The sequence below is a fragment of the Coccomyxa subellipsoidea genome, assembly GCF_000258705.1.
Source record: "Coccomyxa subellipsoidea C-169, whole genome shotgun sequence".
Taxonomy (NCBI): domain Eukaryota; kingdom Viridiplantae; phylum Chlorophyta; class Trebouxiophyceae; family Coccomyxaceae; genus Coccomyxa; species Coccomyxa subellipsoidea.
Window position 1 is genome coordinate 1,111,283 of NW_005178025.1, and position 16,955 is coordinate 1,128,237.

At 50.8% G+C, this 16,955-nt stretch overlaps 5 protein-coding genes across 5 annotated transcripts; 2 read left to right on the plus strand and 3 right to left on the minus strand.

Moving 5' to 3' along the window:
• Window positions 1-383: 383 nt before the first annotated feature.
• COCSUDRAFT_44574 (TLD-domain-containing protein) lies at window positions 384-1,482 on the minus strand (the record flags this gene model as incomplete). Its single annotated transcript, XM_005644238.1, has 5 exons — window positions 384-569; window positions 702-797; window positions 955-1,178; window positions 1,266-1,341; window positions 1,426-1,482. The coding sequence occupies 5 exons, from the start codon at window positions 1,480-1,482 to the stop codon at window positions 384-386; spliced, it is 639 nt and encodes a 212-aa protein (XP_005644295.1).
• Window positions 1,483-4,143: 2,661 nt separating this feature from the next.
• On the plus strand, window positions 4,144-6,312 carry COCSUDRAFT_58484 (acid phosphatase/Vanadium-dependent haloperoxidase; the record flags this gene model as incomplete). Its single annotated transcript, XM_005644239.1, has 7 exons — window positions 4,144-4,285; window positions 4,452-4,629; window positions 4,775-5,000; window positions 5,126-5,263; window positions 5,590-5,658; window positions 5,735-5,950; window positions 6,091-6,312. The coding sequence occupies 7 exons, from the start codon at window positions 4,144-4,146 to the stop codon at window positions 6,310-6,312; spliced, it is 1,191 nt and encodes a 396-aa protein (XP_005644296.1).
• A 1,128-nt stretch (window positions 6,313-7,440) lies between these two features.
• On the plus strand, window positions 7,441-10,734 carry COCSUDRAFT_31115 (laminin A; the record flags this gene model as incomplete). Its single annotated transcript, XM_005644240.1, has 11 exons — window positions 7,441-7,495; window positions 7,597-7,712; window positions 7,818-7,909; window positions 8,222-8,358; window positions 8,451-8,613; window positions 8,754-8,844; window positions 8,945-9,045; window positions 9,365-9,527; window positions 9,836-10,006; window positions 10,278-10,430; window positions 10,612-10,734. Exons 1-11 carry the CDS (start codon window positions 7,456-7,458, stop codon window positions 10,732-10,734), a joined length of 1,350 nt encoding a protein of 449 aa, XP_005644297.1. The 5' UTR covers window positions 7,441-7,455.
• On the minus strand, window positions 10,720-11,415 carry COCSUDRAFT_34231 (hypothetical protein). Its single transcript, XM_005644241.1, has one exon. It carries the CDS (start codon window positions 11,330-11,332, stop codon window positions 11,084-11,086), a length of 249 nt encoding a protein of 82 aa, XP_005644298.1. The 5' UTR covers window positions 11,333-11,415; the 3' UTR covers window positions 10,720-11,083.
• Window positions 11,416-11,474: 59 nt separating this feature from the next.
• Window positions 11,475-16,370, minus strand: COCSUDRAFT_44577 (TPR-like protein; the record flags this gene model as incomplete). The annotated part of the gene is made up of 13 exons (XM_005644242.1): window positions 11,475-11,666; window positions 12,005-12,244; window positions 12,610-12,764; window positions 13,007-13,184; window positions 13,442-13,546; window positions 13,640-13,826; window positions 13,976-14,098; window positions 14,578-14,730; window positions 15,232-15,440; window positions 15,649-15,748; window positions 15,879-16,039; window positions 16,135-16,227; window positions 16,356-16,370. The coding sequence occupies 13 exons, from the start codon at window positions 16,368-16,370 to the stop codon at window positions 11,475-11,477; spliced, it is 1,911 nt and encodes a 636-aa protein (XP_005644299.1).
• Window positions 16,371-16,955: the final 585 nt, after the last annotated feature.

Genomic DNA, 16,955 nt, shown 5'->3' on the forward strand with positions numbered 1-16,955 from the left:
CCAGCAGTCTACTTTGATTCGCAAGGCAGTAATGCTGTCTGTGGTGCTTAATACCGCCAGTCAACACACTAGTACTATGACTGCTCAAGCCTAAGGACTGGCAGTGCCGGCATGGCGCCATAAGGGGAATGGGTGTCCACTGTCCGCTGGCAGCATAGCTCCAATTTGATATCAATATCATCTGCGACATGATGTCGCTGCAAATCGTATTTTACACATAGTATGAGACATACAATTTAGTATACACACCGGTACCTGGCATCAAGTTGTTCAATATGCACGCCTGAGCATAATGTATAATACGGCACAAAATTGTGATATTAAGATCTTGCAAGCTTACAAGACCCCAACAGTGCACTGTATCACGTGATACACTCCACTGTCTACAAGTCATCTTCTGGCCGGGCTTCCCGGACGCCGGCACTTGCCTGCGTGCTCCGTCCAGCCAAGTCCATGAGGTGCCGGTCCTCCTTGAAGCGGTCCAGCACACTCGAGTTGCCAGTAGCTGCTACCTCCTCCTCTTCTGGCTGCTGCAGCAACCAGCATTCCACTGTATCCACCTCAAACACCTGTGGAAACAGACATGCTCCCCCTCAACCCTGTGCTGCTCTACGTGGAGTGACTGCAGAGATTGTCACGTTTGTGCTGCGAGAGGAATATGTAGCGACATGTGGAAGCTGAGAAATGAGGGAGCGCCTTACCTCATCAGCAGCAAGGCAGAAATTGCTGAAGGTTGCTGAAGGCCGACTCATGCCCTTCTCAAAGGAGCTGTCAATGGAGAGGCCATAATAGCCGACCTGACACCCAGTGAAATAACATAAATGCATCATGCTTTCTACACCTTGCAGATGCAGCCAGTCCTCACCGTAGCGCAGGATGTACCATGCACGCATGCAGACATGTAGCAAAGTGGCACTGAAGTTTCTGCATGCATGCATGCATGTCAGCACTTACCTGTCCACCCCATCCCAAGCCGTTGGGTATTTGAGTGAAGCCTTGGCCGCACCACAGCATGTTTGCATTCGCTCCAGTGGCGGTGAATTTCACCGTTTTGGGCAGCAGCCCAAAAATGAAGGACAGTGAGCTGCCATAGAAGACACCATGCTTTGACCATGCATCTGCCGCATACCCTCCAAACAGGTGCCCCTTCTTGTCCCTGATCAAAGTCAGTGTCGGTCCTGGAGAAGCATGCGCATCAACCATCTCTTAGTGTCCCAATTGCACAAAAGCTAAATGGTGCTGTGTGATATATAGATTTTACCAACCTTTTTCTGCAGCTTTTCCCATGAATGTGTTGAAGCTGCCACCATGAAGCCGACTGTTGAAGAGCAGCTCCCATACCTGTGAGAAACATATTTCCATCATCAAGCATCTCAAGCAAGTCACGAATTATCGTTTGTCAATAGAAAAACAAACCAGCCTGACCTCTGTCTGGGCTGCAGGCAGCCCTGAAGCCAGCAGCCATATCCACTCCGGGGTCATAAGACAATCCTCCAAACAAGCCGTGTGGGTGACTGTGCTTGGGAAGAGCAGACGCGGCTGGCCCACTGCTGAGGTCTGGTCCTGCAGAAGCTCATGTACACAATCATGGTGGGTTCCGACCAGATACTATCCATGCCATGTAATGATGTGACCATGCACCTTATCTGTAGTACCCTCCTCAAGCAGCCCATTCGATCCTCTCATGATTGCTTGTATTGTTTTTACAACTGCTGGGAAAGACTTTGCCCATCGCCTGCAGTTTCACAGAAGAACTCTTTGTCTGCTGATGTGCCCCTCAATACATCTGCCATTAAAATGGACCAGTGGAAAGAGATGCACAACCTGAAGTGCTGCCTGCTATAGAGATCCTCTCCAGCTTTCTTGTAATGAGCCATCCCTGCAGCAAATCGATAGATTTGTTTCAAATCCATCCTTACCGAAGCAGGCATGCTGAGGTGTTGTAATGTTCATGATATAGGCTAGGCCAAATGAAGGCTGCCCTTACCAGACACAACCGCTGCTGCAAAGCTTGGCGATGCGACGCCCTGACAGGACCATTGAGCACATGCATCAATTCCTGTTCTGAGTTCCATGGTCTGTTCATGGTCGCTTTGAGTGGGCATCAGGACGTCGCGTGTGAAGTCAGCTGCCTCCTCTGGAGAACCCTGCGGACACGCACTGAAATTTGAAATGCCTTTGGCTTGAAGCTATGGCCATGTTGCATCAACAAGATACACTCCTCACACATGGCCTTCGAGCTTGTGATGTTACGATATGACAGATGCTGGTACCTTCAGGCACATTGCCATTGCCATGATAAGAGTCTCAAGGGTCATTTCCTGCTGGTCAGGGGCCCTCACTGTCATGAAGAGACGCTCAACCAGCCAGGGATCCACTTTTTTCCATCCCAGCAGGGCCTGCATGATGGCAATACAATTCAAATAGAGGATGTCCATGCAGATTGCATCCCGCCAGCAGTTCCTTCCGTCTCTAGTAGTCAGTGGCATCAAACAATCATTGATCAGCTGATTGGAGGTCAAGATATTGCCTGGTACTGTTTCTGAGAGAAGGGAGCTTTGCTGTCATCTGAGATTGTCCTGAAAGCATTTTTCAGATTGTGCAGATCTCTTTGCAAGAATTTTCTGAGCACATTTTAGACACACCAAGTCAGCTCGATTAAGTGCTGTGCAAGCACGATAGTGTTGAACAGGAAAAACAGATACCACCTTTCTTGCTTTTAATTAGCCAAACATACCTCTCTGCTGCAAGATACTCATTACTCTTTGTCTTTGTGTACACGAATGGGGCAATAACATACTGTAGACAAGCCTCTAGGAAGGATGGCATCAGGATTGTAGTGCCTTCCAAACAAGCAAGTGATATTCACTTGTGGATTCCTGTCGATAAGTTGTTGCCTTCTGATAATCCGCTTTACTAAAAGCCAGATCAGCAATGTCATCGGCTGGTTCAGCTGAGCTACACACGGTCCGTATGCACTCTAATACCTTTGATCTTCCTAGAAGATATATTATGTGTCACGGATCTTGAATTGCGTGTGACATTGAAAGTATTGCCTTGGATCCAAGAATTCTTGGGGACAAGGGCCAATAAGGTTGATGGAGGGGGTTTGACAAAACAACAATTGCATGCAACACAACATCCAGACGGAAGAGATCTCCAGGCATCACTCGCAAAATGCTTCCCTAGTTGTCGCGATGCAGCCTTGAGAGAATTTCAGATTGACCAGCACCGACAAAGGAGCACTGTGACCGTGAAGCGGCACATCTGAACACCGACACAGTATTCTCCTTGGACACAGCTGAAGTGCGTAGTGAGGATACCTGACGGGAACTGCAATCCAAAGAGGCCATCCAACATCTCTTGAAGCTTCACTGTCGATCGTGGGCCATCCAAGAGCGCGACCCTTCCTCTCGCGACAACGATGCGTTGTGCCGCTGCGCTCGTCGTCATATTGCTGGCTGTGCTGCTTGCGCGACAGCACAACGGCGAGAAGGAAAGGCACTCAGTTTTGACCACCACGAGCCCGAAGAAGACAGGTGCGGGCATCTCTTGACTAATACTTCTTGCCATGCAGGCCACCTATCGAGTCCGGAACAGAACAAGCTCTTGTCAATCATGTCTAAGCGATTTGGCGTTTCAGAGTACATTACAGAAGCATGCAGAGCACGCTGCAATGCTACGGAAGCCTTTCAGAAGCCATTGCCCATCATGCCTGACCTAAAGCAGGGCACCCGGCCCCAGCAGGTATGGGTACAGCAACCTGCCAAGAGGACAAGTTGCTTTGTTAAAGAGCTGAACCAATGCTGTTTATGATGCTCGATTGTGGAGAAAATGAGCCCTTCTGACACATGTGCCAGTGGACAATTCGAGCCCTCAGCCTTGTAAAGACGACCAAGTTCAGTCCTCCAGCTGTTGCGCGAGCTCTGGCAATTCTAGGGGCGTGCATGTATGAGGCCGAGTCATTGTTTCATGCAGAATGGAGTCCACTGTTCACGTACGCCCTCAGGTACATTGCATGCATGCCAAGCCATCTGTGATGCATGCTCCTGGAGTGATGTCCATGCTGAATTCCATTGATGCAAATGCTTCTGACATGTCATCCCTTGCAGGAATGAGTCAAAATGGGAGGACCAGTTTACCATGAAGGCCTCCATGACCATCAATGAGGCTGCAAATGCCGCCACAAGTGGTGCTGCAGTGAAGGCTCTCACCAATTTGTTCCCAGGAGCCAATCAGACCCAGCAGATCATGTCCTTCCTGAGGGCTACCAAGGACTCACAGGGTATGTCCTACCATGCATGTGCTTGTTCTGCTTATCTGATATGTCAGAACTCCAGTGCCTTGTCATGCATTGTTCATCATGCTGAAGCTTCAGTGATTGCAAAACTTGTACCAATTGCTGCAGTTTCTGCCCTGCAAATGTGAATGCATGGTGTTAATTGCATCAGGTGTGGCCTTCAAGCTGGGCCAGAAGGTGTGTGGGGCATGCATCCTTGCGCGCGGGCAGGATGGCTCCAACCAGTATGGCAAGGACTATGGCAGCGTCAACACTTCTCCATATGCAGATGCGACCAACTATTTCCCTGTCAACGACCCGCAGATGATACCTGGCATCACAGAATGCAGGTAAACCTCGGCAAATCTGCACACAATGCTGAAGACATGCTGACAAGCAACACTTAATGTCCTGATGCTGCAATGTCTGCAGTGACAGCTAGCATGCATGCGGCTGCATGGCAGAGTCTCCATGTGCTTTCCAATGCTTGTACAGGGGCTTGCGGTCTCGCAACAATTGGCAGCCACTGTGTGTGCCCAAGAAGCACTGGGTCACAGAGCAGCCGCTCACGGAATCAGAATGCACTGTCCAGTCCTTTTCTGGGCCTTGGGCCTCCTATTGCCATCCCATGTTCATGACCAGCCCTGATGAATTTTTGAGACTCACACCTGGTCCCCCTTGCCTGGACTCTCCCTCCGGCGATGCTGAGTACAGGAAGCAGGTTTGCAATGTTTCTAGCACTTGGACCTTGAAATGATACATCTCACTGGTCATTCCACAGTGCTGAAGTTTGCAAAATGCCTTGCAGGCATCCACTGGGAAAATTTGCGCGTGTGACATTTGCAGGCCAAAGATGTGCTGGACCATTCCGCTGCCCTGTCAGATATGGAGAAGGCTATAACTGAGTACTGGGCTGATGGACCTAAGACAGTCCAGCCTCCCGGCCATTGGATGCATTTTGCTGCAGATGCTGCTGTGCAGAAGGTGAAGTAACATCCTTGGCTGTCTTGCTGCTAAATCCCAGAGTACCTGACATTGCAATTCCATGTGCTGTTCATGCTCGATGTTGCTCAGGGACTTAACCGATCAGAAACCACAAAGCTGCTCTTTGGAACTGCCTCTGCACTCTTTGATGCCAGCATTGCTGCTTGGGCCGCAAAGAGATTCTACGACTCCGTCCGGCCCCTGCAGATGATCCAATGCCTCTATGCTGACCAACTGGTGCGCGCATGGGAATTTCTTGTCAAGCAGCATGAGGAACGCTTCAACAGGAGATCTTCAGGGACTGACATTGCTGCATGCCTTGCCAGGTGGAGGCATGGCAAGGGTCATACAAAGGCGTGGGCTTCATCAACGGATCTTGCTGGCAGCCATACCAGGTGCGAACAGAGCCAGCATGGATTTGATTTGAGCCTCACATTCATGAAGCCTGAATCAATGCCTTTGACTGCGCAGGAGTCTACCTTTGTGACCCCACCCTTTCCGGGCTATGTCAGCGGGCACTCCACGTTCAGCGCCGCGGCGGCAGAGTTTCTGCAGCTGTACTTTGGCTCTGATTCGTTCCAGGGACCGGCCTGCAGCCTCCGAGAAGAGGGAATGAGCATCTATGAGCCCCGGCTGCTGAAGGGCCAGGCCGGTCATGTTGCAGGCTTCACTGATATCCCCAACACAGTAAGTCGCCCATCCTCTGTCTTATCTCCTCCTAGGGTGACTGTTGCCAGGCAGAGCACCGTGCTCATGAGCAGTGTTAACACTGCTCGCGATCAAACAACATTGTGGCAGCATCTGATTTGCATGTCAATGTGGTGCAGGGCAAGAACAGCAAGGGCTACTCTCCGGCCCAGGATCTGGTCATGTGCTGGAGCACATTCACAGAGGCTGCAACTCAGGCTGGAATTTCGCGCATCATGGGAGGCATCCACACCCACTCAGACAATGTGGACGGCTTGAGCATGGGCCGCGCAGTGGGCCAGCTGGTCTACAAGAAGGCCTCCAAGCTTTGGGCTGCAGCAGCAACTCAAGCTGCCCCTTGAATGATGCATTGCTGTCCATGATGGCTGCACAGAATGATTGCCATGCGAGATATGGCATGCACAGTGGGACTCTATATGTGAACTTGGTTTGGCTTTTTTAGTTTGGGCTTGAATAACAATGATATTGAAGAAGGTACACTTCATGGTGATGGTATGCTCTCAGCTGACCCGGGTAGATAGGCTATTCGGAAGAATTAAATCCGTACGTACTGAGTTCAGTGTACTGAGGCCTGGCATGCAGCTGCATGTATATTCGCAGATTCTGTCCAAACAAAGCAGTGCTTTGTCATAGAGATGGTGGAGAGTGCTCATAGAATGGGTATCATGACTGATTGAGAGCATGCACTGTCTCGCATCATGCATTGATTGCAATCATTTGAAATTCCAGTTCAGGTTCCGCTTAATCAACAATATAATATATCTGAGAGCACGGTGCACACTTTATGTGAGGCCAATAACCTTCGCCAATATTCTCTCACCACTCTTGAAAGTCCTTGGGCTATTGCTGGCACCAGCTCTGCTTGAAGGGTGCTTCAATCTTCATGCCAGCCTGAACAGGCACCTGATGACTAGGCATCACGCACCATCTGTGACTCACACATTCTTCCATCTCAAGGAAAATGCTCACGACGTTGTCCCATCAATTGAATGTATTCTTTTCTTCTTTCTTGTAGATCCTTGACATTTTGTCCCCAGCCATGTTCCGCAGCAGTCTGGATAAGTTGACATTGCTGGTTAGCGTCGCCATCAGCGCGGTCTCTACCCTTGGCGTTGGTAGCGATACCTTGCATATTGGAAAATATACTGGAAGAGAAGGATCAGTGATTCGAGATGCGTCGGGATTCAGATTCGTGGACGATCTGAAAAAGGGTGAGTCAGTCCGGACATCAATATCTCTACTGGAGGAATTATGATCTTGTCATTGGCTTGATCTCTAAACAGAATGACTTGCAACGATGTAATAAAATAAAGATCGAATTGAGCTTTTAATTTCACAGTCCTGTCAATGCCTTTGTAACGCCTGTTACTGATGGACCATCAGGTGCAGTTGCCACTGGACAATACGTAGATGCATCTCAGACAATCAGTAATTGTGGGCAGCTCCACATCCAGACAAGTGGGTCGTACACAGATGAGGATCAGATGTTTGCAGCAGGCTTCCTTGAGGGTTTCATTTCAGCAGGTGCGGTGCATGGCGCCCAAGCCCCTGCTGCCTGGTAAATATTCCCTGTAAACATCATCTTCCTCAAGTTTTGCTACTGAGTAGGCCAATGCCCATTGCAGAGAGGATACATGACTACTGGTCGAACACCCATGAGTATTTTGTTAAGGGGATGAATGCCAGCCTCGAAGCGCCACTGACATGGCTAGAAGAGCAAGAAGGATGGGCTCGCGCAAAGGTACTATCATGCCCATTCGAATGTTGGCCATGCATGCAAACGATGCAGAGACACCATGATTGCATTGCCGCAAGTGATTACCGATAACCTTGCTCCTGTATTCAGGTGGCCGAACACCAGGACTCGGCTTACTGGCAAATGCTGGGCTTGATCCTGCAGCAATTTGACGGCCTATACACAGGCGAGATCCTAATACTGTAGCATTAAAGGGCACATCCTGGCAGGCTGCCAGGAATGACCATATTTTTGTCAGCTCAATGGCAACCTTTTAACATGCCTCCATGCAGGCTACATGGCGAGGTATCGAGCTGAGCCAGATATGATTCTGGAGCTGTCACGAAGGGACTTTGTTTTTGTAAATGGGAATGGTGGGTCTTTTCCATTCGTTACACAATCAGATAAGTCTTACAGCTGCATCATCACCTGGTCATCTGTAGAGGCACCGTGATGGTTCAAAATCCAGTGCTAGTTCTATACATATGAGCTTTACTGAAGGAGATGTGAGCAAGTACAGGGGAGATATATGATCTTTTAGAAGCACAGAGCGCAGGACTTCGCGACTCTGCCCCTGACCACCAATCTGCCACACAAGTATTCCATGACATGGCATTGAAAGGGCGGTGCAGTGCTCTGATCACAGTGACACGTGAGTGCCAACAATCCTGATTCCCTGCCTTGTAGATGCAAAACTTTTCAGCACAAAGTCCTGAATGAATGATTCGCTTGCTGTCTGCGCAGCGGATTTCAGCAATTTGTTCATGGGACACTCCACATGGGACTCGTATTCACAGATGACAAAGGTCTTCAAGCATTACTCTTTCCAGCTGCGCTTGCCTGGAGTGGCGGCTCAGCGCATGTCATTCTCCAGCTACCCTGGCGAGCTGTTCTCAGACGATGACCTGTGAGCTCCCTGATATCCCAAGGAGCTCTGCTTGTTTCAGCCCTGCTAGCCTCATTTGAAGCACAGAGCAGGCTAGTGACTCTGGTGCAATGTGCAATTGTTGTTGATTGCTGATGTGAGAGTTATTTGTTCTGTGACAGGTATATGATGGACTCCAAGCTGGTGGTCATTTCCACAACCAACAAGATGTTCAACACCACCCTGTATGAGGCCCTCACACCTAAAACCCTGGTATGACTTCCCCGTCGAGTGTCCCTGTGCTGGCCTGCTATCATGCAATTTTGCTTGGTATTACAGTAGACCACACATGAGCCTCATTCCGTACATGCAGGTGAGCTGGCAGAGGGTGAGGGTAGCAAATGCCCTGGCTTTGTCTGGAGAGCAATGGGTGTCTTTCCTGGACTACCACAACTCTGGAACTTATAACAACCAGTGCGGACCTTTCTCCAACCAGCCTTTTTCATGCTAGCTTCTGCTCTGAACCCAGGCAGCACTGAATAACATGCAGACAATACAATGACAAGTGTGCATGGAGAAGTAATTGATCATACCATAGGTCCATGCAAGGTGGAGCATGACCTGCCTGGCTTCTGCTGTGCATGAACGCATAGCTGTCTTTCAGCATGGCACACAGGACACAACAGAACAAAATTGCAATCTAGAGCAATTGTGGGTGCCACATTGGGAACGGAAGCATTTTATCCATCGATGACAGAAATTTATTGACATGAGGAATGTGAGTGGTGCCCAGGTACATGGTGCTGGACCTGAAGCGGTTCACCCCCGGCAAGGAGCTGCCGGCAGGGCTGCTGTGGGTGGCGGAGCAGATCCCCGGCCTCGTGGCCAGCGCGGATCTCACCGAGCAGCTTGCGCGCGGCTACTTCCCATCCTACAACATCCCCTACTTCCCTCAGGTGCCCTGCCCTGCCCCTGCATGTAGTGTTGATCAGTGATCATGTGAGCCGATTAGCCAAGTAGTCCTTGTTGAGACTCTCTGCTGCACCTTGTGCTTGCATTGGCATTGATATTAGGCGGATAACTGGCCGGGCAAGTCCTGCCCGTACTCTTCTTCCTCAAACACCTGTATCAATGGACATGTCTTCATACGGTGGTTGAGGAGGGAGAGAATTGACAAGGCTTGCTTTTCGAGAGCATTGAGAAAACAAGAAAACCATGTGAGGATGATGGGTGGATGCAGGTGTACAACCAGTCGGGGCTGCAGGAGATGCGCGAGCGGCTAGCGGCCAGGGGCCCGGAGTTCAGCAACTCGGTGGCCTGGCTCAGCTACCAGCTGACTCCGCGCGCCAGCATCTTCCGCCGAGACGCCGCCTCTGTTGCTTCTCTCGATGACATGCGCCACATCATGCGCTCCAACAACTTCACTAACGACAAGGTGGCCGCTCCCACTCAGATCTATATTATTATTTAAGAGCCATCTTTCGCCTGCAGCTTGCAGGTTGCCTCCCTTGGCACAGTCCTAAGTAGTCTTTAGTACCCCCTGCTTGGCAGGAAAAGCGGGTATATTGCAGTCAAAGATGTATGTAAAATGCATTTCCCTTGCATTGATTCTGTGAGTAAGGGACAATATCTGGTTGCCTCAGAGCAATTCGGACATGCAAGGAATGGGCATTGTGGATATATAAAGTGATGTGTTTGTTGCGCAGTTGTCGCATGGCAGTCCGCTTGCTGCGGTGTGCGCGCGAGGCGACTTGGACACGGCCCTGCCCGATGCCAGGGGCTGCTTTGACACAAAGGTGACATCGTATGACCTCGCGCTGGACCTACAGGCAGATGCCATCACTGGCCCCACCACACAGGTACACTCTCCTGCCTTTTTGAATCATTCCCCTGTGAAGCATCTGCCTGCTAGGCTAATTAGGCCAAGGTAGAACGCAAACAGAAAACCAGAGTAGGCGCCAATGAGGGGGAAAGGGCTTGTGCAAAGGCAGCAGATGCAGGGCTGCTGCGCATGTCATGACACGATAAGTTTTCTTGCAGGGAGGCATGCCTGCGTTCAAGTGGACCGCTCCATTCAGCAGTGTGCCGCATGCTGGGATGCCTCGAGTATTTGACTTTGAATTTGAACGACAGCGGCCCCTGCTCTCCACTGCAGTGGCCTAGTCGGCCAATTGCATCACAAAGACCGGACAAGTCATGCTGTTTTGGTTTTGCTGACCACATTGCAGAACTTTTGACGTTTCTGATCCGGTGATGGGACCTCTTGGAGGGTCTTTCAATTTTGCTTCTGAACTGTTCCGGCTACTTTTTACGTTGGCTGATGATGGAGCATGTTGCTAGCTGCCTGCTGGATGCTTCCCATGCAGAAATTGCAAGTGCTCTTGAGTTGTTGATGGCCGCAATGGATTGACCTTCAATTACCATGCTGATAAATTTTCTTTTTATCACCATGAGAACTTACCATGGTCAGCTGTTGTCTCGTGTCGCAAGATTCTTCATGATCACAGTGGCTTCAGAATGCGCTCAGCTGCTCTGTGGGAACCGCTGACGGAATAGATAGGAAATGAGGACGTGCCAGGCAATGCTGGCAACTTGACGAATGGGTGGTTGACGAATGCATGCGAAAGAAGCTGTGATGTGTTTCCTCCAAAGAGATCAGGGATGAAAGTAATATTTGTGACTGGCTGCTGGGTGATTTACTGACTGTAGTGATTTCTACAAAGTGGAATGCGATTTCTTGTTTATCATGACACTCCTTCATGATGCTGCATATAAGAGAATTATAATGGTCACCATTGTAAATTTCAAGCAATAAATGTGGTAATAAATGTAGCAGACTGTGTTACAATAAAATTTCCTGGAGCGAAAACTGTCGCCGTTACACTTGCCTGTCTAGCAACCTTTTAAATTGATGCTTGGCCACATGCAATGTTCATGTCCTCAAGAGCAGCATTCACATACTGCAGAAAAGCAGGCGACATATGTGTGCCGTCAAAATTCAATTTTGGGTTCAACTTCGATCGGTTCTCACACAAGTACCTATCAGCCACATCCAGCCAGCGCAGGCGGTCGTTCTGGGACTCTGCTTGCTTCACCTGCAGCAACAAAGCAGGAACTTTTGCTCTTCCCACAGCACGTCACAATTGAATGTCAAGAATGAGAGCTAGACAAGACAATGCAGGTGCAGCTTGCCGCCTCTGCACATTGCACTGCTGGCCGCTGCATGTTGCAAAGTGGCTGCTGGCAGGAATGCAAGAGGTGTGCTTCTCTGCAAGGGGCAACCCAAGAAACTTCCACTGCCGACCAGACACAACCTTCCATCACTTGCCAACAACCAACAAGCGGACTACAATTTGGAAATCGCTGGCATTGAAGCGAGAGAGAGCAGATATTTGGCAACATTCTTGGTCTGAAGTAGACTATGGGGACGCACCCGCTGCCTCATGAGGTCATTAAAGGGGGTCACGATGTGGCGCGTCTCATTGAGGACTGGAGGCACCGGGTGCACGAAGATCCGCAGGTCCCGGTCCCGGTCGCGCACAGTGCGAGTGAGGACTTCCATGTAGATGTCAGCCAGCACCCCCATGGCCTCCTGGATGTCTGCGTACTTCAGCTTGTCCACGGCCAGCAGCAGGCCCTCCCTGCAGTCTATCTCCCCAAACATGAAGATCACCTGCATGCATACATCGGCTCTCATGGGCGCTCGTGAGCAGCCTTTCTCTTTAATATTACACGCTATTCCTGCCAACAGGCAAGGTGGGTATGTAGTCAAGCTGAGGTAAAGGCTACCTCCTACACCTTGTTGCACTCGCCAGATCCAAGCAAGATCCAAGTAACCATGATCAGCATATACACCTGCTGTACAAATAAAAGGTACAGAAATAAACAGAATTTCCGTTCACATTTGGATTAAATATTCCCTGCCTTTACACTTGACCGCTGTATGCAAGCCTTCTTATGTTATCTTCATGCGTGATAAGAGAGGTGCTGTTGCTTTAGATTTGTATTCAAAATAGTGCAGCTTCAAAGGGGTCACACCCAGGCTCCGTGAGGGAGGGAGGCGACGGTGTTGGCCCAGGCGGTCTTGGGGTAGAAGCTGCCCTTCTCGCGCAGGTGCCATATCTTGCAACCGGTCACCAGGTTGGGCACAACCACCACATCCCTCCCACCCACACTCAGCCTCTGCCAGCCACCTGATTCAGGCAGATGCACGCAGATCACACATCATGTAGTGCACATGACAGTAATAGCTGCGCAAGACACCAGTGGCTCAGGTCGCTGCTTCAGCAAGCCGCCAAGCATGTGGCGAGATGTGTGCCCGAGACATGACGGCGGTTTCAATGCAGGCAGACAGTTGTATTCTCATTCTCAGTCAGCTTTGCTTATAGTAATATTGAATTATGAATCTTTGCCAAAAGAGACGCCGTCCATGTACCTGGCAGGCAGTGGGAGTCTCCGCAGAGGTAGATGGCATGCTGGGACGGTGCAGTGAGCGGGGATGGCGGGGGTTGTGCCCGCAGCAGCTGGAGCACGCAGCCGTGGTAGGCCGCCTCGTTGCGGATCATCGTCGTGTGCAGCGGCTTGACCGACGCCCGCCGCGCCGGCTCTACGGCCTGCACCACCAGAACACCCTCTCGATAACCTGGCCACATCTTTCAATCAGCCTGCTGTAAAAAATGCCCTCACACTGCTTGACGAAGGTACTGCCATGATTTTCCAGATTTCCTTCGGCTATTTACTGAACCTCAGGCATGTCCCTGAAGCATGTTTTCTGTGGATGAAATTGCTCAGTAAAACTGTGAATCAGGGAGTTGGCGTTTGCGCGGTGGAAAATAGCCAGGTAGGGGATGCGATCGTGAGCTGGCCATACCTGTATGAGCTGGTAGGTACGGCCGATTGCTCCGCCCACGTACAGGACCTTGATGCAGGTGAACAGGATGGCCAGCACATCCAGCTGCGCCGGTGAGTACTCCACCTGCACGCAGCCTCTTGCCTTAGTATCAGAGCTGAACCAGAAAGTAAGATATATTCCATTGTGTTTTCGTTGTTGGTGGAACTGGCGCAGCACCTGACTTGATGGGTGCTCTCTCATCCCTGACGAGCCATTGGCAGCGCTTCCCTTAGTGTCTGGGGAAGCGCATGCTATGACTCCCTGCCAGCCGTCCGCCTCTGCCCATCTGAGCGGGGCATGCTGCTCGGGTAGGCCCGCCAGTATCTCAATTACAGGCTCGTACGCAAGGTCTGGAATTTCAACCCTGCATGCACAGGCAACCTCCTTGTAGTCAAACTCTTTGCAACACCAGAACCCAAAAGATCCCTTAGTCCGGCCAGTGGTATTCTTATCTATTATATTCAATGTACCAAGCCATTGCATGGTTGAGCATAGCGGGTGTAAGAGCGTCACTTTGTCTGTTGCAGCAGAGCCACAGCCACAGCCAGGACCTGGCTGTATCTCTGCACGATCTCCAGAGCATGCATGTAGGCCAGCGCATGCGTGGGGACGCCAGGGGCACTCTCTGCAGCCCGCCTGTCCATGCAGAAAGCTTCTCAGCTCCCTTTGCTACTCCCTTGCGCCGTGCGCCGTGCAGCACAGAAGCGAAAGGCAAATTCAGGTCTTGCAAGCTGCACATTCAGCAGCTGCAGTACAAGCAGGTATCCTGCATTCACATGACTGCAGAGGCATTGTGGGACGCTCATTCCCATCAAATGCTTCTCCTCCCAGCCGTAGTAAGAGTACAGTATGCTGTCTGACAGCGCCATTGTTGCTTATGCACATCAATACAGAGCGGTTCTTTTGCTGGGGGCCCCATCACCTGAAGAGGATGACAGTCAACGTAAGCAGGGGACTCTCACAAAACAGTGACACACAGCGTTTAATTCACAGTCCCCTGAGGTAAGGAAGAAAAGGGGATTTCCCTGATGCCCCCAATGCAGCATGTGACATGTGCAAGTACCAGAATCACAGGCCTATACAAATGATAAAAGAGGGCAATAAGTGAGGATTACCTGAAGAGGATGAGGGACTGGTTGACTGCGCCGTGGTCGCGCGCGATGGCAGCCAGGAACGCCAGCGCAGACGTGGCCGTAGCCGTGTCCCCCACCTCTGAGCACACCAGCTCCACCATGCCCTCCTCCCGAAGGCACTGCCCAAACAGATCCCTGCGCACACATGTTTTGGGGCGTTGGGAAACAGCTGCTGTGTATGCATCAACTGTACGCATGCTCCTTCAGGGGTTCCTATATGTAATACCCCCTGTTCCTCGCTCCCAGCCATTCATGCTCAACGTGCTGCCAAAGCCTTGCCTGCTCAAGGACACTTTGCATATATAATGACATCTGTACCCCTTGTGGGGAGTCTATATCTTTGGTGTGGTTGCAGCGCGTTTTCGAGGCACGACATTTTTTTTTCCCCGGCCGAAAACATTTTTTCCCGGCCGAATTTCGGGTATACATGCTGTGCCCCCTCAAGGACATCACGGCCTGCCCTTATGCAGGACCCACTGAGGTCTGATGTCTTGCTGATATATCTGCAAGCTGCGCTAACGTTTTGGAATTTCACGAGGCGAGGAAATGCTTCGGCATGTGAGTGCCCTGGCATCTACTTTCTCCAGCAGAGGGCGGGAAATGACAAATCGTCTGCAGAGGAGTGGGAGCGCGCACCGCACGCGGGCGTTGCCGTGGTTGTTGACGAGGAGGCGCAGAAGGATGCGAGTGGCGTCGGCGGCCAGGCCGCGCTGCAGGACTATCAGCACATACTCCAGCAGCGCGCCATCCTGGTTGGGGTTGGCCTGCAGCACCTCCGATATCAGCAGCGCCGCCGCATGCGCGTACGGGCCCCCGCACCGCGCCAGCGTCCGCGCCTTGCACACCTACAGGCACCCACATGCCCTTTTACGATTCCATCAATGGGTTGTTTCGTGCTCAGAGACCCTGGATAGATGCCCCATTCATGGTGAATCTCCATTAAGCCCCATCTATTTAATTGTGGTGAGAAGCATGGCTGACTGTTGCAGGGCTATGATGCGACTGTATACTGAAATGGGCAGATGGGAGATAGGAAAAGATTGTCAGGGTCACCTTCAAGCTGTCTTCATCAAAGGTCTTGTCGCCTGTCTGCTTGCCGACTTGAGCGGCGTGATCCAGCTCATCAAGAGCCTCTTCAAAGCGACCACAGTCCCTGCAGATCAAGGCATGTCAACGGGGCCTTGAATTAATTTGTTCACTTGGGCAAAAGGAAGGCATCACCTCGAGCAAATACTATGGAATATGTGGACTTAGGCATGTGCGAGGCAGCGGGGCAGGATCACCGTAAGCAGATGGCATGAAGATAGAGCTGGGAGAAGTCTTCCGGGTACAGGGCTGCTGCTCTGTCAGAAAGCTCCAATGCTTCCTTGTTGCGTCCCACCTTGAGCAGCAGGCGTATGCAGCTTGTCAAGCAGTCCTTGTGCTCCCCATCGATGTCCAATACCTGCAGTGTTTGCATATCAAGTATAGATTTTGAATGGCCAGACCATGAGAAAAGCAGTTTCTAATATGCCAGAGCTCAGTGGGTTTGTGAGGCACCTGCTTGTAGATGAACGCTGCAGCCTTGAAGTGCTGCAAGGCTTCCTTCTCTGCAGCCTTCTGCAGCAGGGGAGCCACGAGAGGGCTCTGCACCTTTCTGTGACATTGTTTCCCACCCGGTTCTCTCTCAGGACGTGAAGCTATGCCTTGCGCATGATGTTTCTGATCGTGTCCTATGGTATTGCTGGCTGCTGCTGTACTGTTGCTAGTGCCTTGAGTACCTTTGGTAGAGCCATTTCCACGGCTACTATGCAGACTTAGGTACACATCCAAGTCCTTCCCAATGGCTCTCTTTATGCTCAGAGTGGGGTCCAATGGTCTGCCTTTGGCGCTGAAAGCTCGCAGATTGTCTGAAATTAATTTATTGTCGCCTTTGAGATCTAAAGTTTTCACGACTAGCGCACACAGTGCTGAAACCGTCACATCACCTCCGACATCATGCAGCACACACGTTTTACGATCCTCTATATGTACGTACAGCTTCCTCGTTTTGTTGGTTGACATTCAGGCCATTAATCAAATCATTAGTTCGAGAAATTGGAAGCCCTGTCCCTTCTTTGCCAGTAGACACTAGATGAGAGCGTCATGTCAGCACGTGAAGGCATCACTCCAAAGTTTTGATGAAAGTGCTGCAAGGACATGCCAGGACAATACCTTCGCCATGCAATGATGATCATGACAACCTCGCGCCCGAGCTTGAGCTCTCAGGCTGCAGCTGTCATATCGAGGCCCAGAATGTCATGCCAAGAATGAAGCGTGCTTCGAAGAATTCTTGCAGCTTTGCCATGTATCCAGAGAAGAGTCTGCCACAATGCGCTCAA